The 23,382-nt window shown below is 36.7% G+C and overlaps 1 protein-coding gene across 1 annotated transcript in view; it reads left to right on the top strand.

Moving 5' to 3' along the window:
- The window catches only part of ADSS1 (adenylosuccinate synthase 1), an 80,246-nt gene that overhangs the window by 12,821 nt on the left and 44,043 nt on the right, over window positions 1–23,382 (top strand). The window contains exon 2 of the mRNA XM_031953139.1: window positions 22,565–22,667. Coding sequence (XP_031808999.1) covers window positions 22,565–22,667 — 103 coding nt within the window. The remainder of the gene's footprint in view (window positions 1–22,564; window positions 22,668–23,382) is intronic.

Genomic DNA, 23,382 nt, shown 5'->3' with positions numbered 1-23,382 from the left:
GTACCTAGGCCTATGAAGACATAAAATCATTAAAGAAAGAATCTTAGTGCATAGAATGTCAAAGATGTACTTTTAATATTGAATTTAGATTTTCATGTTCTCAGAGGCCATGGCCCAAATGACACATGCTATGGTGATCAACTGTAGCCTATTCAGAGGAGGGTTAAAAGGCTTGAAAGCCTGAAAAAGAGATTTCCACATGTAATTGTTGTTGAGTTGTTCAGTCATGTCCAATTCTTCTTGACCCTAAGATTCACAGCACATCAGCCCCTTCTATCCTCCACTATCTCTCAAAGTCTATCCAACTTCAAGTTTGTGATTTCCATGATACTATCTATCCATTTCATCTTCTGCCCCCCACGTCTCCTTTTTTCCTTCAATCTTTAGGAGTCTTTCAAATATTTCTCTGCTAAGCAGAATGATCTTCAGGATTCAGAAGTATGCAGGATAGGGGTAAGGGCAGTCAATGGTTAACAAGGAAATGAAATCTAAGAAAAGTGAAGGAGATGGGGTTCAGAAGTGCCAGAGCTATCCTCAATCATTTTAGATCACAAAAGCTTGTAGCAACTATATCTCAAGTTAGGAAAGGGACAGACTGAGGCCTTGTTGAGAATCTGTGAAAATCTGTAGTAAATGGGAGAGCTGCTACAAGAATGGAAATAGGCATTTCAAAAAAGGATAAATTCAGATTTATAACCCTGGCAGTCAGCTTGATTTCATTCCTGACAAAATTCTGGACAAATTACTTGAGGTATGGTTTGTGAACATTTAAAATAAAATATGATAATTACTCTAAGTCAGCACAGATTCTTTGAGGAAAAAAAAATCCTGGCAGACTAATGCCATTTTTTTGGACAGCTAATAAACTAATAAAATCAAATGACTGCCACAACATACTTGGATTTTGGTAAGGAATCTGGCAGTCTCTTAAAATATCCTTGTGGATAAGAGATGTAGGTGTATGATATAAATCAATTTGGAGCCAGTTGCCTGCACTCCAAAAGAAGTGATTAATTAATTCATGAATACCTTGAATACCCTCCTTTGTATTAACTGGAAGAAAGTTTTTAATTGAACAGGTCTTCTATGTAGTGTTCAATGATTTAATCAAAGACTTGGATGAAGACATGTTGATCACATCAAGTGAAACAAAGCTGAGAATGATACATAACTATTTCATCAGACTTGTCAGTCAGCCATTTATTAAACATTTACTATATGTCAGGCACTGTGTTAAGTACTTGGGATAAAAAGAAAGGCAAAAGACAGTCCCTGCTCTGCCCACAGTCTAATGGGGAAGACAATAAGGTTAAATATAAGTATAAATGAGTTCTATACAGAATAAAAAGGGGAAATCAGATAATAGTAAATAACAAAGGAAAGACACTAGACTTGAGAGATTGGGGAAAAAAGCTTCCTGAAAAAGATGGAATTTAAGCTGAGATTAGAATCATGGACTGAATTTAAGAAGAAATGTTATAGAAATAAATGTAAAGTCCTACACTTGGATTCAAAGAACTAGATTGGGAAGGTTCAGCTAAACAATAGTCCAGAGGAAAAAGACCTAGCAAGTGGAGGTTTTAGTGGATGGACTACAAACTCAGCATGAGTCAACAGTATAACATGACAGTCAAAAATACTAATCTTAGGTTGAATTAATAGAGATATAGTATATTCAGGGAAAAAGAAGTAATTGTCTTCCTATATTGTGTCATGGTCAGATTACATCTAGAATAGTGTTCTTTTTGAGATAGCACAATTTGGAAGTGACATTGACAAAGTTCTTGGTCTAGGAGAAAGAATTGAGCCCCTTAAGGAAAGGGACAGAACTAGAAATATTTAATGAATAAAAGAGAGTTTGGGGGTGGGGGAGAGGAAGGTTCTGTGTCTCTTCAAGCATTAATAAAACTGTCATGTGAAAGAAGGATTATATATGTTTTGCTTGGTTTTAGGGGACAGAATGAGGAGCAATGGATAAAATGTGGGAAAATTAATATTTAAAAAGTGGAATGTAAAAAGTCTACAGTAAGATATGAGTTTCCTGATAATAAAGGTCTCTAATAGAATCCAAGGTCCACTCATTGGGGCTATTTTAGGGGGGAATCTGTGCTTCATCTATGCATAAATTTAGTTAATCTCTGAAATTTCTTCCAGGTTTTAAGTTCTGCAGTGACACAGAATTATTAAAGGTAGAGCCTTTGTACATAGAATGACAAAGCTTTACTAGACCTTTTAACATAGAACTTAGACTTTCAGGATCTGAGAAATCAATTATATAGCTACTAAGTGCCATGGCTCAAACTGAAACCAGTCTCCCACTTTCTAGGCAAAGTTGTTTCCATTATATCATTCTGGGTGATAGAACAGGAATCAGGAAGCCTGGGTCACACTTGCTGTGTGACTTTGAGCAAATAATTTTACTATTTTGCATCTGTTTCCTCATCTATAAAATAGGGATCATAATATCCTAATAATAATAATTATCATCAATTTTAATGATAACAATTATTTATTGTGTAATTATAATAGTAATAGCAATATAATTATTGTAAGGAAAGTATTTTGTAAATCTTAAAGCACCATTAGAAGAGGGAAATATTATTATTATAAGAAATCTAGAGATGGAAAGTACACCAGAGACCATCAAGTTCAATCTTCTCATTTTATAAAAAGAAGAAGAAAAAGAAGAAGGAAGAAAAGGAGGAGGAGGAAGTGAAGGAGAAAGAGAAGGAGGAGGAGGAGGAGAAGAAGAAGAAGGAGAACAAGAAGAAAGGAGGAGGAAGAGAAAAAGAAAGAAGAAGAAGAAGAGGAGGAGGAGGAGAGGAGGAGGAAGAGGAAGAAGACCAGGAGGAAGAGGAGGAGGAGAAGGAGGAGGAGAAGAAGGAGGAGGAAAAGAAGGAGGGGGAGGAAGAGAAGGAGAAAGAAAAAGAAAAAGAAGAACAAGAACAAGAAGCAGCAGCAGCTGAGGCCTAGACAGTTTAAATGAATTGCCTACTGAAACACAGGCAGTACACATTAGATGACTTGAAAGTTCCTTGACTGAAAAGCTAACGGGCATTCTATTCTGTTTCCTATTCTTTTCTACAGCTACTACCATGCTTCCTCTTACTTATATAATTACTGTAATAGTCTCTAGTCCCTTCTTTCTCCATCTTTTCCCTTTTTCTTTTTGTCTTCATCCTCTCTATACCCACTCCTTTTCTCCTCTATTTTCTTTCCTCTTTACTTTCTTTCTCTCTCTATTCTTTTTTCTTTCTGTTCATTTTCTCTGTTTTCTCTCCTTTCTCCCCTTTTTTCTTCATTTTCTCTCCCTGTGATTTCTATTATCTTTCTGTCTCATTTCCCTCCATCTCCCCACATACCTACAGCATAAAATCTGTTTTCAATTCTCTGTGTGACCATGACCTTCTCCTCACCAGTACCTGAGCAAGGTGGTACCAAGACGATATAGCTGGCACAGAAAGATGTATGCCTGACCATCCAAACCCAAACTGAAGGGACTTGGGCATTGTATTTTACTTTGTTTTATTCCAGCCTTTCCTTGCTCCTGGGAACAAAGCATGGTAAAATAAATAAATAAATAAATAAAAACATATATACTGACCATTGGTGAACAGTGTTATAGAAGCAATTCTTGATCATAGTCATGCTGAATTCAGGTAAATAATAACAAGCCCATACTTTTTTCTAATTTGCCAAGGCAATTGGGGTTCGTGATTTGCCCAGGGTTACACAGCTAGGAAGTATTAAGTGTCTTTGAGACCGGCTTTGAACTCAGGTCCTCCTCTATCCACTGCACCATCTAGTTGTCCCTAAGGCCATACCTTTCCACTCTTAGAGTGTCTGACTTTAGTTAACCAGGTTCCATGTAAAGAGAAGAATGAAGAGATTCTCTCTCAATGAGAAGATCTAACAGCTTTGCAAAATAGATTATTTGCTTTTGGCACAGTTCTTATTATTAGTTAATATTTATTATAATATGATTACATATTATATAGTATCAGTATACATTACATATAATTATATAATAAGATATAATGGCTATATTTGTTAGTTATATTATTAGTAGTTAATATTTCTTTGAATTGAGTCAAAATTTGTCTTGGCAGTTTCTTACAGTTGCTCCTAAATCTTCCTCTTTTAAAATCAAGCAGAACAAAAATAATTTATTAATCCAACAAAATCTTTTATAGGATAAACATTCAAGTACTCCAAGATAATGATTACTTCCTCTCCCTTCCTCCTTTCCTTTCCTTCGAGATGGTTGGGTTATATTTTTTGGCCAGACTGAACTAATAGAAATCATTCTCTTTGTGGCAGGGTATGCAGATAATCCTGACTTTTGTCCTGATTTTGAGGGAGCTTCCTGGAAGAGGCTGTGTATTCTTGCCTCCAAACCTCAGCAGGGTGCCTCATTTCTGTCATTTTAAAGTTGCTGAGCCATCTTCTTATAGGTCTCAGTTCCCAACCCACCTGGCTTTTCCCTCAGCTAAGGTTGGGGCTTGACCTGTCTGGGTGATTGAGGGGAGAAACCATGACACAGCTATTTTGAGAGCCAGTTCTCTCTTGGTGGACAGAGTGTGAGGTCACTCAGGATTATAAATACAGAAGGAGAAGATTAGGGGTCAGGTTACCAGAGCTACTGCTGTCCTACTCAGGTGTAAATCTCAGGCCTGATTTTCTTGATCCTCTCTCTGAACAAATCTGTCTCTTAGTCAGTCTGCCCAGCCCAGAAAACAGACTATGCTTTAAAGATCCAGACTAGAGCTGGCTGACATGGCTGGGAAAAACAGGTCAAGACACTATGTTGATACTAATATAATCAGTACCCCAGAACCACAGCTGCTGGTTTATATTCAAGTTGTGGAGAGGGGAGAAGAGTCTTCTCACAAATAATTCTTTTTCGTTGGAGTGCTCACTCCTTGTTTCTCTAGGGAGCATCAGAATTCATTCTATTTGTAGGTAAGTCTGTACAGAAAAGGTAAAAGGCTCAGCCTCTAGGAAAGCATCTGTTTAACAACATACAGAATACACACACACACATGCACACACACACACACACACACACACACACACACCCGAAGCCTAGAAATAAAACTTTCCTTCCCCCATGGTGAGCCTCTGTGATTATCCCAGGGGAAAAAATTCTCTCTCTCTTCCACAGAGCAAAATGATTATCGTCCATAAAAAGTTGACCCTTCTTTCTAGAGAGCACTACCTCCCATATAGTCACCTCCAAAGTTCTGCTACTACCTTACCTGAGCCCTGGTCCTTCCCATCCCCATTTCCCACTTTAATGAGATATAAAGTACTCAAGGTTTGCTACAGTATCAAACAACCCTTTCTTTTGATAAGTTTCATCTTCTCTGATACAGTATTTCAACCTTAGAATGCTACCCTGCTTGAGTCAACTCTTCAAAGCAGAAAGTACTTGGGATTGCTGAGGAATCAACCTTGTCCCCTGCATGTACCATTCACATAATTAATAACAGTGAAAAACAAAATTGATGTTGGCTCCTCTATATCATGACTGCCTCTTGCTGCTCCTTGGCTTCAGCTCCTTCTTGGTCTCAGAATCTTCCATCAATCTGTCACTGTCACTACTCTTCTGTCAGTTCATGTTCCTGCAGCTCCCAGCTTGGCCTGGCCCAGGAACACCATGTAGTTTTACTGCCGTCTTTGGACACGGCCATATCTAGTGTTAAGTGGCTCCCAGTTTTTCCCGGAGCCATGTGCTTTCCCATGAGTCCATTGGAGGAACCTCAGTTTTGCCCAGGCTTCTCCTTCAGGGACCCAAGTCCAAATCTCTGCATGCAGTACCTCTCCTGTGCTTCTTTTAGAAATAACTTGTAGTTCTTCTGAAGTCTTTAGCTAGAGCCGTCTCTGGAATTCTGTGGTAACCTATACTAATCCCCTCCCTGTCTCCCTTATGGAGCTGTCAGTCAGTTGTCCTCAGTTCTCCTCTTTCCTGAGAAGAAGCCTTCTCTTTATCTCCCCTCATATCAGTGGATTTTAATGTTTTAGAGATTTGAGTCAGGGAAAAATCTATAGTCAGGGTCAGGCTCAGTTTGGAGCCAAGGTCAGTCTGAAAAACAAACAAAAAAAAAAACATAATTCTTCCACAGAAAAATGAACCCATCCATGGTCCAAGCACTGGAATGATCCTTTATGAACTTCATATAAAGAAATTCTAATGTGTACTTTCCTCTTGACAATTAAGTGATGATGTCTATCTTGAAGCTTCCAAAATTGAAAGTTTGGGAGTTCTGTAAGCCGAAGAAGGAGGAATTATAATTGGAAGTTATTAAGAACTTAAGATTTTTTTTTATGTGGGTGTATCTACCAAAATTTTCTATATTCAAAATTGAAACCTCTTAATAGTATTATGAAAATAGTTTCACCTTGATTGACTAAACCACACTTTGCAAAACATAGCCAAAGAGGGTCAATCCAACACATTAAAGATTACCGTTTTTAACATTACATAGCAATAAGCACAACACCGAGGTGATAGTCCCTCATTTTCACATATGAGTAATTTAACTCCTTTTGCAATCTTTGTTTCCTGACCTCTACACCACTTCTTGAGCGTGTGTCATATGCTGCCATCTACTGATGTTTGCTGTCCAAACGGTTCTCCTTTATCCCTGGTGTTTTTACTTTTCAAAGATTGTGGTGCTCTAAGGTTTATAGCCATGTAGCATCAACAGGAGGAATTTAAAGTTTAAAAAATAGGTTTTTGCAACCAAAAACAGCTTAGCATGCCTGAGAGTGTTAGGCAGTTTCCCAAACAGGATTTTGTCCTTTCTCTTTCCTGTTCAATTCTGGGTTTAGTTCATTTCATTTCAATTCAATTCAATGTAATAAATATTTATCAAGCACCTACAAAACAAAAATGAAAAGTTCCAAGGAACTTATATTTTACTAGGGGAATAAAATGTGCCTACATGATGAAAGGTTAGGGAATTAGGAGGATGAAGGACAGATCTGACAATGTGCTTGCTTTAGGAAGGTTTAGAGAAGGACAGAGCCCTAAAAAATAGGAGAATCAGCAGTCATATCATGGAAGATTTATTATTTATCCATAATGACTACCTAAGAGATATGTATTGAAAGATTCACTTAATCCCAACTGGCATGTCACAATCTAAATAATGGATATCTCTTCAGTTTTTCCAGTGTAGATTATTTATCTAATCTCTTTTTTATTGATATATTTTGTTTTGACACAACAATTACTTTGTAATATATAGCCTCCAATTTTATCTTCTCTTAAATAATAAATCATTAACAATGACAGTAATATTTATTTAGAATTTTAAAATTTACAAAGCACTTTAACAGCTAATGTAGTGATGTTTTTAACCAAAAGTAATTGAAGCATTTTACTCAGAAAGAAGTGTTTTAACAATTAGCTTAGTTCATTCATTTCAGTTCAATTTAATGTAATAAATATTGATTTACTTATTTAACAATAGCTAAAATGGCCATTGAATTGTTATGCATCTCACTGAGGCAATTCTATGTTATTCGGGGAGGGAGGAGAAAATTGTTACAATCAATGCTATGCAATCTACAGGGAGTAACATCTGGAGGTTCTTACCATTATTTGATATTTTATTCTCTTTCAGATATCTTGAGAATCAACACTTAATGCTTTGAAAATAGTGCTACCTTGAAAATAGATTGATTCTGTGTATATTCTACTTCTTATGGACCAGATATTCTTTTCAACTTTAAAGTTCCATTTCTACTTCTCCATACCTAGCACAAGGGATCTGAAATGTTGAATCTAAATATTCATTGTAAAGCTCTATTGACATTGAGGAAGAAAATATATTATTTTTAAGAAACCTTCACAGATCTGTTTCATTTTTTGTTTCTTTATTTTCCTTACAGGTTCATCTAGAGATGCTTTTTTGGGATGATCTGGCTTAGTCAGGTGTTAAATCAAGCATTCATCAGATTCATTTCCTCTCCAGCATACTTTGCTACTTTGTGAAGCATGACTACTTATAATCTTCCATCCTTCTTTTCCATCCTGAATCTTCCTTGGAAATGTTTATAAATCAAACTGATTTTGTCTTTAGCAGTTGTATCTTTCTGCTTGGAAGGAGTCAATCAGTCAAGTCAGTTAATCAATAAACCTTATTGAGCATCAGTTAATTAATGTACCAGTCACACTGTGGCAATTACTGGGAAAACAAAGACAAAAGATAATCCCTACCCTCAATGAGCTCACATTCTATTGGGGGGAGGGGAATTAGAAATAAAAAGAAGCTGAAGGAAAGAATGGAAAGGGGAGAAAGAACCAGATGCAGGGACATGATAAAGTCTGGGTGAGAAATGATAGAATGGTTTCCCTACTTACACAGATAATCTGAGAGAAGCTGTCAATCTCTACCCCCTCCAGTAGAGGGAGGGAAGGGACTGAGGGGCAAGAGACACTGAGGAGGTATGAAATTCAAAGTTGATATGATATTGCAGGATAATGACTTTCTAAAGATCATGATGAAGTAAGTCTGGGAGCATAGTCCAAGAGGATTAAGTATTTGTTGGCCAAGGCAATTTCTGGACTATTTTGGACTCTCGCTATAGACTTTGCTTTTAATCATTTTATATCTCAGATAAACTTCTGGAGAAGATAATTATAATCAGAATCAATGTCTTGTATTTTATTCATTTCCCATTTTTAAAAAGGTTTGTGTCTAGAAGGTACTGTAATTGTCCACAGTGTGTTCTCATATATTTTTTCTTCTACTATGGTGTTGATTTTTACTTTTGCTCTAACTACTTACTAGCCTTCCTGTTCACAAACTGCTGATTTAGAAATGACTTTCAAACTGGTAATCAATTATTTCCTATTTGTTAAAATGTAGACAGGTCTCTCTCTCTCTCTCTCTCTCTCTCTCTCTCTCTCTCTCTCTCTCTCTCATATTTACTGTCACCCTTGTCCAGAATTTTCCAATTTTCTTAAAGAAGGAAGTATTAATGACATATAGGTGTGAAAACCTTATATAGCCTAAATAAAGCCTTTCACCTTTTTTTAACTCTTAATGTGAAATCAAGACTCTCTAGTATGTCGGCTTTCACGTTGAAATCATCAAGTATTTTTGCACATTGCTTGGAAAATCTTTGCCAATTCTTCATAAAATGTCTCTTTTTCATCCTTTGTAACAAAAATTAATATTAATGTATAAGCTCCAATTATCCTCAGAATGGTCTCTTTGCTTATGCTCATCCTAAATATTGCAAAGGTCAAAAGATCTTTCCCATGAAATGCCTTTGGCAGCATGATACAAACAACTTCATCAATTCCCTTATTTGCCATAGCAAAAGGGAATCAACCTTATTTTAATTTAAAAAAAATTTACTCTTTCATCTTGTTGTTTTTGCATTACATTTACAGATTATTCTCATTCTATGAGAAATTTCTTGTAACAAAGTTAAACAATTAAGTAATGCTAAAGCTTCTCCTCAACGTCTCTAATTTTTAAAATTAACAATAACAATAACTAACATTTATATAGTTATTTTGATGTGTGCCAGGCAATGTACCAAGTGCTTAAAATTATTATTTCATTCCATCTTCATAACAATCCTGGGATGCTATTGATGATGAAGCTAAGATAAATAAAGGTTGAGTAGCATAACTAGTATTTTTTTTAGTTTGAGGTCAAATTTAGGTTCAGTTATTCTTGATTCTAAGCCCAGTGCTCAGTCCATTATATCAGTTAGCTATCCTACTCCTACTAAAGAAAAACAAAGAAAAAAACATTTTTCTTATAACAAATATACACAAACAAAACAAAATCCCCCAGTGGCTGCATGCAATATATGTATATATATATATATATATATATATATATATATATATATGTCTCATTTCCCACCTTAAATCTATCAACTTCCTCTCAGGAGATGAATAACATGTGTCATTACTGGTCCTCTGAAATCATGGGTCATCAGTATCCCAATTCTAATGTTTACAGCTTTCAAAGTTGTCACTATAAAAATTGCTCTCCTGGGTCTGCTCATTTCATTCTTCATTAGTTTATAGAAGTTCTCAAAATTGTTCATTTAAAAAAAAATAATAACTTTATGGTATAAATTATTCTCCTGGCACTTACTTTAATTTAGTGAACATACTCAGACCTATCTTATTACTCACAGGAGCTTTCTTCGTTCTTTGAACTGAGAGGACAGCTCCACTCTTCTGCTTACTTTAATTTAATCATGTAAGTCTTTCCATGTCTTTCTGAAATCATCTATTTGCTCATCTCTTAGAGTGCAATAGTACTTCATCATGTCACGTGCCACAATTTGTGCAAACATTTCTCAGTTGTTGGATATCCTCTTGGTTTCCGGGGTTTTTTGCCATCACACAAATATTATGCTACAAATATTTTTGTACATAAAGAACCTATTTTTTTTTCTTTGATCTCTTTTGTGCTTAATTCTAGCAGTGACTTAGCTGGGTCAAAAGGTGCACAGTATTTAGTAAAGTCTGATTTTTTTCCTTCCTCTCATTTAGCTTCAAGTTCCTTTTATTTTCTGATTTTATTAATAGAAAAAAATGCCAATATTGATTTGGTTCAATTTCTTTAGTAGTATATCAATTCAAAGAAAATGATCTTACATTAAAGTACCAACAATTACTTTAATGTTTCTAGATTTTAAAAATATGATTCTTTGTACCTTTGCACCTTTTTATTGCTACTTGGACACAAGTACTTCAAGTGGAAGGGGTCCATATCAGACTGAGAGATATTTTGATTTTCCCAGTTTTTTTTTTAATTTCATGAGTTTTTGTGGCCAAATTATTAGCTATTTGTTATCCAACATACCAGCAAGGTTCTACTTAAGGTTCTGCAAGTTAGGTTTCAGCAATATGTGAACTGAAGATTATGAAGAACTGAAAAGCAGACTGGTTTTAGAAGAGGCAGAGTAACAACAAAATGTGCCAAGTCTTCAAAGAGATGGGAGTACCAGATCCTCTTACTCTCCTAAGGAACCTGTATGTGGGTCAAGAAGCAACAGTTAGAATCAAACATGGAACAACTAATTGGTTTAAAATTGTAAAAAGAATAATACAAAGCTGTTATTGTTACTTTATTAAATTTATAAACAGAATATATAATATGAAATGCTAAGTTAGCTGAGTCAAAAGCCAGAATTAAGGTTACCAGGAAAAATAGCAACAATGCTATCACTTTTGTGGTAGAAAGGGAAAAATTAAGAAGCCTCTTGATGAGGATGAAAAAGGAGAATATAAAAGCTAGCTTGAAGTTTAACATCAAAAAAAAAAAAAAAAAAACCCTGACATTGTAGCAACTGGTCTCATCAGTTCCTAGCAAATAGAGGAAGAAGAAATGGAAGCAATATCAGATTACATAGTCTTGAATTAAAAGATCATTGTATATAATGATTATAGCCATGAAATTAAAAGACATTTGCTCTTTGGAAGGAAAGCTATGGCAACTCTGAAGAGTATCCTAAAAAAGAGAGACATTACCTTGTCAACAAATGTCCACATGGTCAAAACGATGGTTTTTCCAGTAGTAATATATGACTGTGAAATTTATATTATAAGGAATGCTGAATCCATGCTTTCTTTTTTTTTTTTTTTTTTTTTTTAAGATTAAATTTATTTATTTATTTTTTTTTTAAATTTAATAGCCTTTTATTTACAGGATATATACATGGGTAACTTTACAGCATTAACAATTGCCAAACCTCTTGTTCCAATTTTTCACCTCTTACCCCCCCACCCCCTCCCCTAAGTGGCAGGATGACCAGTAGATGTTAAATATATTAAAATATAACTTAGATACATAATAAGTATACATGACCAAAACATTATTTTGCTGTACAAAAAGAATCAGACTCTGAATTATTGTACAATTAGCTTGTGAAGGAAATCAAAAATGCAGGTGTGCATAAATATAGGGATTGGGAATTCAATGTAATGGTTTTTAGTCATCCCCCAGAGTTCTTTTTCTGGGTATAGCTGGTTCAGTTCATTACTGCTCCATTAGAAATGATTTGGTTGATCTTGTTGCTGAGGATGGCCTGATCCATCAGAACTGGTCATCATCTAGTATTGTTGTTGAAGTATATAATGATCTCCTGGTCCTGCTCATTTCACTCAGCATCAGTTCGTGTAAGTCTCTCCAGGCCTTTCTGAAATCATCCTGTTGGTCATTTCTTACAGAACAGTAATTGAATCCATGCTTTCAAAGACTTTTAAGAATCCCTTGGATATCAATTGGATGGCAGATAATGAGATGGATAGATACTTCCATGGAAACAGCAAATATATGTTTGGACAGACATTAGAAGATAGTGAAGGACAGAATGGCAGGGTGTGTTGTGGTTTATGGGGTCACAAAGAGTCAAACATGACTGAACAACTCAGCAGCAACAACAACAAATTTTCTTTCATATCCCTCCTCTTTCTCCCTTCCATATGACAAAGATTTTTTTAAATGAGAAAAAAATCAGCAAAATTAATCAATATATCTAAAAATAACTAATAGGTAAAATATTCTTCACTCTTGGATGTTCCAACATACGTGTACATACATACATACACACACACACACACACACACTCTTCTCTTTAAGGGTTTTGGTGGCAGTTCTCATATCTCTTCTTAGGGGCCATATTTTTTCTTTGTAACTTCACAGAATTCATTATGAATTTAATAATTTAAGGTTTGCAAATGCCCAGGATCACAATTTAGTGAGCATATAGGGAATCACTCAGACTTATCTTATTTCTCACAGGAGCTTCCTTCACTCTCTGAGCTGGGAGGACAGCTCCATTTTAATGAGGAGACATCATCAGTCTCCCTAGATAGGGAACTAAGAGCTGGACTGGCCCCAAGCCTAATTCCTGGGCTCTGTGCCTACGTGCCAAGGGAGACTGTCGACAGAGTACCCAAAACATAAGTAAACAGACCACTAAAGGCCAGCGCTGACCTTTTAGTCACCTGATGCCTACTGACTCTGTCCCTACCATAGCAACCTTGGATTCTATGTTTCCCCAAAACAAAGGCAGTCAGTGTATGTTTTGCTGTGCTGTGTGTTTCAGGACCGAGTTTAATCTCTGTGTTGTCAGCACTAGATAACCCTGAGAGTGATAGGAGAGCTCCCTAGTCCAATTTCCCCTCATCGTAGAAATCTTCTCCACAAAATCCTTGACAAGTCATCTTCCCCGACTGTACCCCAGTGATAAGAGAGTTCACTACCGTCCGTAGTGTAAGGAGCAGTGGGGGTAGGAGGATGGGGAGGAGGGAGAACTAGCCAATGAGGGCACAGTCCTTAGAGTGTGAGTAATGTGTTCTACTTGGCTTTATTCCATGAAAATGTTTTTTGAGACTACTTCTGCAAATGGGTGATGGTGTATAAAGGAGGGACTCAGCCTGTGATTCACGGCATGTCTGGGCATCCTTTGACTGTTTTCTGTCAGCTTATTGAGTGGTGATGGGAAAGCTTTGTAATTGTATAATTTGTAATTGTGCATACCAAAGGCTCAAATGAACCAAAGAACCTTCCCTGGTTAGTGGTGAGTTAGGCAAGAACTATTCTATCCCTCAGAGATGGAAAGAGGGGAAATAGGTACTGACCCAGATTGTCTTATCTCTCCATCCAGGCTACTATGTGGTCTGAATCCATGCTGTTCAGAAAAAAACAATTCTTAACCCAGGGTCTTCAGCTATTCCTGTTTTTATATAAGAATATCATAACTTGTCCTTCTAGACCAGGGGTTCTTAACCTGGGATCTAGGAGTATATTTTTTAAAATACACATATTTTGATAACTACATTTCAGAATAATCAGTTTCCTTTGTAACCTTTTATGAAACTAAAAATATTTTTCTGGAAAGGCATCCATAGATTTTAGCAGTCTGTCAAAGTATCCACCCCCCAAAAAAAAAAAAAGTTAAGAACTCCCACTCTAAGGATTGTGGACTCATTGGTCCGTCCTTTACTACAAGAGGGATTCATTGCATTTAGGGACAACTCTTAATGTTAGGAAATAATTTCTAATATTTGGGATAAAGTTTGTTTCTTTGCTACTTCCACCTGTTCCTTGTAGTTCTGTCTCAGTGGGTAAAGGAGTTTAAGTTCAATCACTCTTCTACATGACAATCCTTCAGATACTTGAAGACAATGATCATTCGCAAATCTTTTTCTTTTTTCTTTCTTATAGAGGAACGCCTTCTTAAAATTTCACTCCGTGTCTATGTGATTTGTTAAGTAATGTTACTGAGTCATGTCCAAGTCTTCATGACCTCATTTGGACTGTTCATGACAGATACCACAGTGGTTTGCCATTTCCTTCTCCAGCTCATTTTCTAAATGAAGAAAATGAGATAAACATTAAGTGACTTGTCCAGAGTCATACACTAATAAATAATAAGCATCTGAGGCTAGATTTGAATTCAGGCCTTCCTGATTCCAGAGCCAGAACATTGCCCCACTAGCTACCCTTTTAAAGTGATATTCTTTTCTTTTTTCTATTATATCCATTCCTGAATATATCCCTCCTCACCTCCTTACCTATGTTTTCCCAGTGTTTTTCTGTTAGGCACAGAGTGGTACAATGGAGAGAGCACTGGCCCTGGAGTCAGGAGGACTCCAATTCAAATTTTAGTTTCAGATACTTACTAGCTATGTGACCCTGGGCAAGTCTCATTGCCTAGAAGCCTTTGAAGAGTATGACAGATATGAGAAAACTGGAAAGATAGGGAGAGACTAGACTATAATGGGCATTGAATACCAAATGGAAGGTTTTGTATTTGATCCTGGAGGCAGTGGGGAGCTGCTGGAGTTTATAGAGTAGGGGATATGACATGGTTAGATCAGCACTTTAGGAAAATCTTTTTCATAGCTGAATGAAGGATGAGCTGAAGTGGGGAGATTTTTTAAAGCAGGCAAAACCACCAAGAGAGAATAAAGGAAAATACAAGAGCCTGTGATTAAGTATTATGAGCAAGAAACCTTTGTCACTCTTCTTTCTTCTCCTTTCTTCCCAATGTCAAGTCTATTTACTGAATCTTGTTTTTCTTCTTTTTAAAAATGTATCCCAGATTCACTTCTCCATAACCAAGGCCTGAATCTAGTTTAAGGTTTAAGGTTCTCATCATCTTTGGTCTGAACTAGTGCCTCTAATTGGCCTCCCTGATTTCAATCTATCTGTTCCCCAATTCATTCTTTACATATTGCTAGTTTTTTTCCCCTAAATTCAATTTATCTTTCCAGCTTTATCTTTAAAAACTCCTTTTCTGTTCCATCTAGAACAATCTTCTTATTATTGAATCAATACCTTATTAAGTTGTCCTTACTCATATGGTGTCCCCTACATGAAATTCTCTCCTTTGTCTTCCCCTTTCCAGATTTCCTCATCAAATCCAAAGCAAAGCAAAGCTTAGATTCTGAGGAGAACATTAGATCTCTAATCTTGTTCTGACTCTTTTATGTGTGTGAGTCCCATAGCTACCAAACTGGGAGCTATCTAAGGGTGAAGAATGAGCTCACTGAGGGCAGGTATTCCTCCTTTTTTTCTCCCCAGACTTGGAGCTTTCCAAGAGAAGAGCTCAGGTTTCCTTCCCTATTTGAATAGAGAAAGGGGGCCTCTGACCTCTGACCTTGTCTGACTCCTGGTGGTTATGCAATCCCAATGCTCCTATAGACACAAGCTCCCAGCAGGACAGTGCATGGAGATGCAGGAGCAGGCGTCTTAAATCTTTACCTTCTCTATGTATTGTGAAGGAAGTTCCAGGGAGACCTGAGAGAATGGTCTGCATTGTTTCTCTCTGGACGCTATTCCTCTATATACTCTAACTTCATCTTTCCCATATGCCATCTTTTCCTTCTTCCTCAGCTGTGCTAGATGATGCAGATGTTCTAGAATGGGACTACTACCAGTTTATAATTAAGTTTGCAGAGTCAGTCTTGGAAAGGTCTAATTACTACCTGAGACTTAAACCACTGAAAATACAGAAGAACAAATTATGTTTGTTAGTAGCCATTATGTACACTGCTCTAACACATTTGTGAGAAAAAGGGAAGCAAAGTAAAAAACACAGGGCCCCTCTTAGGAAACTCACAATCTAATTGCACACAGCATAGATCTTCCAGTGACTTCTTACCAAAGCTCATCTAACCTTAGTCATAGATTTTGAACAGAAATCTCCTATCTCCTTTGAAGCTTCCTTCAGAAACTGGCAGAGTTTTAGCCCAGAGATTTTTAACTTTTTATGCATGTCTTGGATCTTTATGGCTGTCTGGTGAAGCCCAGAATAATATTTCCTCTGAATAATATTTTTAAAATTTCAGTTAGTCAATAAGTATTTAAAAAACAAGTCGATGACTTAGTGATTAGAGCACTGGGACTAGAGCCAGGAAGATCTGAAAAATTGTAATAATTTAAAATAATCTGACCTCAAACATTTATTATTTGTATGACCCTGAACAAGTCACCCAGCCTCTGTTTCCCTTAATCTACTGGAAAAGGGAATGACAACCCACTCCAGTGTCTTTGCCAGGAAAATCTCATGGATAGCATTGATATGACCACAGGGTTGTGAAGAATCAAATATGTCTTTAACAACTGAACAGCATGTACCAGCCACTGTGCTAAGCAGTAGGGATGCAAAGAAAGGCAAAAACCAGTTCCTGATCTCAAGGAGCTCACATTCTGAGGGAAGAGACAATACATAAAAAACCATGAATAAACAGGATAAATGAAAGATAATCCCCAGAGGAACGGTTCTGAGGGGGATCAGCAAAGGCTTTTTGAAGAAGGTGGGTTCTTAGCTGAGACTTGAATCAGGAAAGATAAGAGATGAAGATGAGGAAGAGAAACATTCCAGGGACAAGGCACAGCTAATGGAAATGTGGAGTCGGGAGACAGAATATGAGGAAAAGCAGGAAGGACAATGTCACTGGAGAAGAGAGCATGAGGAGGGATGTATTATTAACTCCCTCTTGTAGATGAAGAAACTAAGACTCAGAGTGATGGTATAAGGAAGAAAGCATATGGAATTACAAAAGAAACAAAAGAAAATTACAAAATTACAAAATAATTATATATTTAATTATTTGGAATTTAATTCTATATTTTACACATGTATGCATATGCATGTATAAATATATAATCATATTTCATTACATATAGACATATACACATCTCTTTATATCTGTACCTATGTATATCTCTATCTAGCCATATCTATTTATATCTGTGTCTAGCTATATTTATCTGGATCTATATATGTATAACTATCTATATGTCTATCTATACCTATGCATATCCCTATCTATATATCTCTGTCTATACCTATGTATACCTATATCTATCTATACCTATCTATATTTGCATCTATATGTCTATCTATGCTTATGTATATTTCTATCTCTATACTTATCCATATCTATACTTATGCATATCTCTATCTATAACTATATATTTCTCTGTATCTATCTATACCTATATCTATTTATATCTTTGTACATCTATCTATATCTACATCTAATCTATCGATACCTATGTATATCTCTTTTTATCTGTATCTATATACAAATATCTATATTTATCTATATCTATACACATGATATGTATGTATATATGAATTAAAACCAAGTTCACAGACATCAGATAAAAAACTCTGCTCCAGATCTTCAGACCAGTTTAGTATTAAAAGTCTTTGCAGGTATGATGGTGAATTTTCCATTTTACTAGTGCATATCATTAAAGGATCCTTGAAGTTTTTCACAGATACAACCTCTAGGTACTTTAGGAATCCTTCCTCTTATTTTCCTCTATCATAGCCCAAAGTTGAAGTCACTCCTCACAGTTTTCAGTTCCCTTGAAAACTCACTTAATTCACATAGGAAACCCATTCAATCAGAAACATAAGGAAGAGAGAGAAAAGTTGCATAGGGAATCTACAATGAGAGCACAAAAGCTCCCATTCATTAAATTAGCCCCTAGCATGGAAGTATGTACTTAAATACGTGCTGTATTATTCTCTGATTTTAGTCCTTGCATTTCCACTAAATTGTTGTGTGATCTTGGGAAAAATCATTTCTCTTTTCTATGCCTTGATTTCTTCCTTTGTAAAGTGATAAGGGTGCACTAGATAATTTCTAAAGTCCAATTCCAGCTCTGCATTCTATGAGTCATTAAACTTAGGTTTTAATAGCTGTCTCCTTCTTAGCTGCATGACCATGGATAAGTACCTTCCTCTAGCTCTGGATGGAGGTGGTTCCCACTTCTATAAGATGAGAAAGTGGGGCTAGACAGTTTTTAATGTCCCTTTCAACTTAAAAAGCCTAAAACTAAGTCATTTGCATATATTTGTATATTTATATATTGTTGTTCAGTCATTCAGTTATATTCACTCTCCATGACCCTATGGACAAAAAAACCCAAATATATCAACACCATCCTTGGAGTTTTCTTGGTAAAGATACTGGAGTGATTTGCCATTTCCTTCTCCAGTGGATTAAGGGAAACAGAGAGTAAATGACTTGTCCAGTGTCACGAAGTTAGTAAGTGTCTGGAGCTGGCTTTGAATTCAGGTCTTCTTTACTTTAGGTCAAGTACTCTATCCATTGAGCCATCTAACTACTCTGTATATGTGTGTGTGTGTGTATATATATATATATATATATATATATATATATACACACACACATATGAACCTAATGAATGAATATATATATATATAAAACACATGTATATATACTATACATATATATATATATATATATATATATATATATATATATATATACACAGGAAATTGGTATTGATAGGGAACTGAGCTCTAGGATCATTAGGATGCTTAGGGGGATGGAGAGAGATCATTCCAAGTCTCAGTAATCTTGATTCAAGGAGGTCCTGAAGACAGCCTGCAGAAAGTCTTGCTGACCCCAGAATCACAAAATTTCATTCTCAGAAGGAAGGAACCTCAGATGTCCCCTCACTCAGCCAGCATCTGGACAAGAATCCCTGCTACAATGGCTTTAACAGGTGCTTCTGCTGGAAGTGGAAACTCACTACCTATCATGACAATTCAGCCTGGGACAGCTGCGATGGAGAAATGTTTCCTTGTATTGAGTCACATCCTCCTCTCAATGAGCTCTAAGCCATACAGGAAATCTGACTCTTTTCTGCACACAGATAAAAGGGTTGTGAAGAATGAAAGCCAGGGAGGGAGGAGTTGTGTGTAGGTGGGGGCAGCTAGGTGGTGCAGGGGAGCTCTGGAATAGAATCTAACCTCAGATACTTACTAGCTGTGTGACTCTAGGCAAGCTGCTTAACTGCAATTGTCTCAAAAAAACAAGGAGGCCAAGTTCCAATAGACTTGTGATAGACAGAGCATTTGTATCCAGAAAAAGGACTGTAGGAGCTGAATATGGATCACAACATAGTGTTTTCACCTTTTTTGTTGTTTCCTTTCTTTTTGTCTTCTTTCTCATTTATTTTTCCTTTTTGATCTGATTTTTCTTGTGCAACATGATAACTGCAAATATGTATAGAAGAATTGCACATGTTTAACATATATTGGATTATTTTCTGTCTAGATGAGGGAGTGGAAGGAAGGGAGGGAGAAAAATTTGGAACACAAGGTTTTGCAAGAATGATTGTTGAAAACTATTTTTGCATGTATTTTGAAAATAAAAAAGCTATTTTTTAAAATAAGAAGGCCAGAGAGAATGCTTAAGCTATGAGCAGAGTCCAGGAGGGAGATGTGGAAGGGAGCTAGATTTCCCTGAGGTTGTAGGGATGAGCTATAATAATATTAGTAATGAATATTATTTTTATTTTATGTATGATAGAGGTAAGATGACTTGCCCAATGCTAAGTGACTCCAGATCCAGTACTTAACCACTATACTGCATTTGTCTAATGATAAAAATATCATAAAGACATAATATAGACACATTAGGGAACTAGAAAAGCATCTTATATTTGATTATCATTTTTTATATTTTTCAAAATACTTATTCTGAAACAACTGAAGCACAGTATATAGAGCACCAGGCCTGAAGTCAGGGTAAAATTGAGTTAAAATGTAGCTTTCAACACTTACTAGCTTTGTGACTCTGGGCAAGTCACTTACATTCTATTTGCCTCAGTTTCCTTAACTGTTAAAACGGGGATAATAATGGTACCTATGTGGCAGGGTTATTGTGTGGATCAAATGAGATAATAGTTGTAAAATTCTTAGCACAGTGTCTGGCACATGGTAGATTCTATATAAATGCTTATTTCCTTCCCTTCATTATTTTATCTGATCCTCACCCTGAGGAGAGGGGTTATTATCTCCCTTGTCACCATGGGAAAAACTGCGTCTGAAAGAAAAGGGACTTTCATTAAGTTTCACCATCAGAGAACAGAGCCAGGATTGATTCCAAGTATACATCATGTTCTATTGTCTTCACTTTGGAGACCTTTTCAAAGACTGAATCCAGAATCCCTCGAGTTTCCAGACACTCAATTTGTATATAATGCTGTCCAGCTTCAAGGACCAACAGATGGATTAGGGAGCCTTGGAATATTCTTCCTTCCTAAAATGGCCTTTTTGCACCTGGCTCCTGAGGGGCAAGCAGATTGTGGGTAATGTGGCTGGCCATATGCCACACATCTGTGAGTACTTCATTGTTAATTGCCAAAAATGAGCACAGGAGTATTTTACATTACTTGTGTATCTATCTAGCTGTGTCCTTGCCTAAGCTTTTATGGTTGAATCTGGTGGGTCCAATTCTCAAGACCTGTGTAACAAGGCATCCCTGTTAACCAAACAAGAAGGTTTTGGTAATAATTCCCAACATAGATATAGGACTTCTAACTTTTCAAATATTTTTATATGTACTATTCTATTTGAACTTCACAACAACTTTTTTGAAGGAGGCTGGGAAGAAGTTATTATAACTTATTAAAAGAAGCTAATGGAGTGCTGAGCCCAGAGTCAGTGAGACAAATTCAAAAAGTCTCAGACTTATTAGCTGTGCAATTTATTTAATCGTGTTTGTCTCACTTCCTCAACTCTAAACTGAGTTATAGAAGGAAATGGCAAACTGTTCCAATTTATTTGCTCAAATGAGATCACAAAGAGTCAGATAAGATTGAAACTACTGAACCACAAAAACTTTACAACTAGAGAAATTGAGACCCGGAGAATTGAATATACTTCTCCAAGGTTAAATAGCAAATGAAATACAGAGAAGGAACTCAAGCTCAAGCCTATTTAATCCTAGCCCAATGTCCTTCCAATAGATTTTGCTGCCAATTGTAGTCAATAATTCAGTTGCCCATTTTGTACTTTATCTATAGTATATTATAAAATATCCTTTCAATTTCCCCATCCTCACTTTCCCTGCTGCTCACTGAAATTGAGCCCTCAGGAAGCAAATACTTTTGTGCAGTAGAAAGAATAGATCCAGGGAAATTGGATTCTAGTACTAATTTTGTCTTTACTGTGACCTTTTAATGCCTTCTTTCTCCTTTCCTCAGTCTTGTTTTTTTTCATCTGGAATATGAAAGGGTTGAGCTAACTTATCTTCCCCCTCCCCCCCCAATTCAGATCTTTTTTGTCCTCTGATCTAAGGTTCTTTCTAGTTCTGACAATCTATTCTAAATAATACTCCCTCACATTCATAGACCAATTTAGAGCATACAAAGCACCCATCTGTTGTCTCTTTTGGGCCTCTCAGCAGCCCTGAGAAACTGGCAGGGCAAGGATTTATGCAGATTAGGATATTAAGGATCAAAAAGGGCAAGTGATTTGCCTAAAATCACAGTTAGTGACAGGGTTTGCACTATAACCCAGCTGTTCTGACCTCTGGTTCAAGAGTTTTTCTCCTATGAATGGCTTTAGCCAGAGGGAAAAAAAAGATAAAAACCCACTAAATTGTGGCCAGATTTAATCATATCCTGCACCTGAGAAGCCGGACTGTGAGAGTTGTGTTTTTTTCCCTTTATTCTTTGAAGGACAATGTGACATAGATTGCCAGAAAGACTCAGAAAGGCACACAAAATGAAAATAGGTATGAGGGATCATGATTATTTATGTGCTCTATCAATACCCCTCTCTGATCCACCCCCAAAAAATCCCAATAACCAAATAGCCACATGTTCTTAGGAAGCTGTCTGTTGGACATAATAGGATAAGACAAAGTGGGCTGCCATTTGTTGTTTCCAGGACTGGGCTGACCAGAGCTAGGGTCAAGGTTCATTCTGAGGACAGGGTCAGGATTCAGGATGGGACTAGGGTTGTCATTCTCTGGAGCCAGGGTTAAGGTTTAACCTGAAGCTAGGAGAGAAAAATAACTCTCTTTGCACAGCTAACTAGCCCTGTAGTAACTGACTCCCTAAGTACTGAGTTCAGTGGCCCCCAAAATGCATTTTCACTATGCCTTTTCATCCAGGTCAAGATCAGATGAGACTGAGGAATGAGAGCATGTGGGTTTAACCCCGGATTAGGGGTTTAGCCAAACCTGCCCTAGCCCCTTTATCCTCTGATGAATAAATTTTTTCCTTTCTAGGGAGGAAATAATGCTGGACACACTGTGGTGGTTGATGGTAAAGAGTTCGATTTCCACCTACTGCCCAGTGGTATCATCAACACCAAGGCTGTATCCTTCATTGGTAAGCAGACTACCCTACGCTATCTTCATCTCTTATGCTTTCAAAAGATTTATTTTTTTCACTTAACCAAAATCAATTTTTTTCCTTGCCACTTTTTCCCCTTCTTCCACAGGGAAGGGGAAACCGCAAAACAAAGATGCATAACCAAATTAAAAATTCTCTATTGTCCAGAGAGAGACAGAGACAGAGAGAGACACAGAGAGAGAGAGACAGAGACAGAGAGAAAGTGACAGAGACAGAGAAACAGAGACAGAGACAGAGAAAGAGAGAAAGAGAGATACAGCAAGAAAGAAAGACAATGAGAGCAAGAGAGACAGAGACAGAAGCAGAGAGACATACAGACACACGTGTACACATGCAGATAGATCATAAGTCCTCTGGAATCATCATTGGTCATTGAAATGATCAGCGTTCTTAAGTCTTTCAAAGATTTTTGTCTTCATAAATATTGCTGCCCCTTAGTTTACTGGCTGACCAACCTTGGTCAGACCACTTTTACCCTCTCACCTTCACAGAATCCCAGAATCTGACAGTTGGAAGGACCTTTTTCAACCTGTACCTACTCAAGAATTCTCCCCTACCCCATTATGAAAAGGTAGTAGCGTATTCTTGAATCAAACAAGTTAACATCTGTATTTTGCAAACTTTAAATTGACATTTAATATGGCTGTTGTTGTTGTTATTCAGTTAAGGACTTTCAGTGATAGGAAATGCA

The sequence above is a fragment of the Sarcophilus harrisii genome, chromosome 2, assembly GCF_902635505.1.
Source record: "Sarcophilus harrisii chromosome 2, mSarHar1.11, whole genome shotgun sequence".
Classification (NCBI taxonomy): Eukaryota; Metazoa; Chordata; class Mammalia; order Dasyuromorphia; family Dasyuridae; genus Sarcophilus; species Sarcophilus harrisii.
This window is presented reverse-complemented; position numbering and strand designations above follow the sequence as displayed.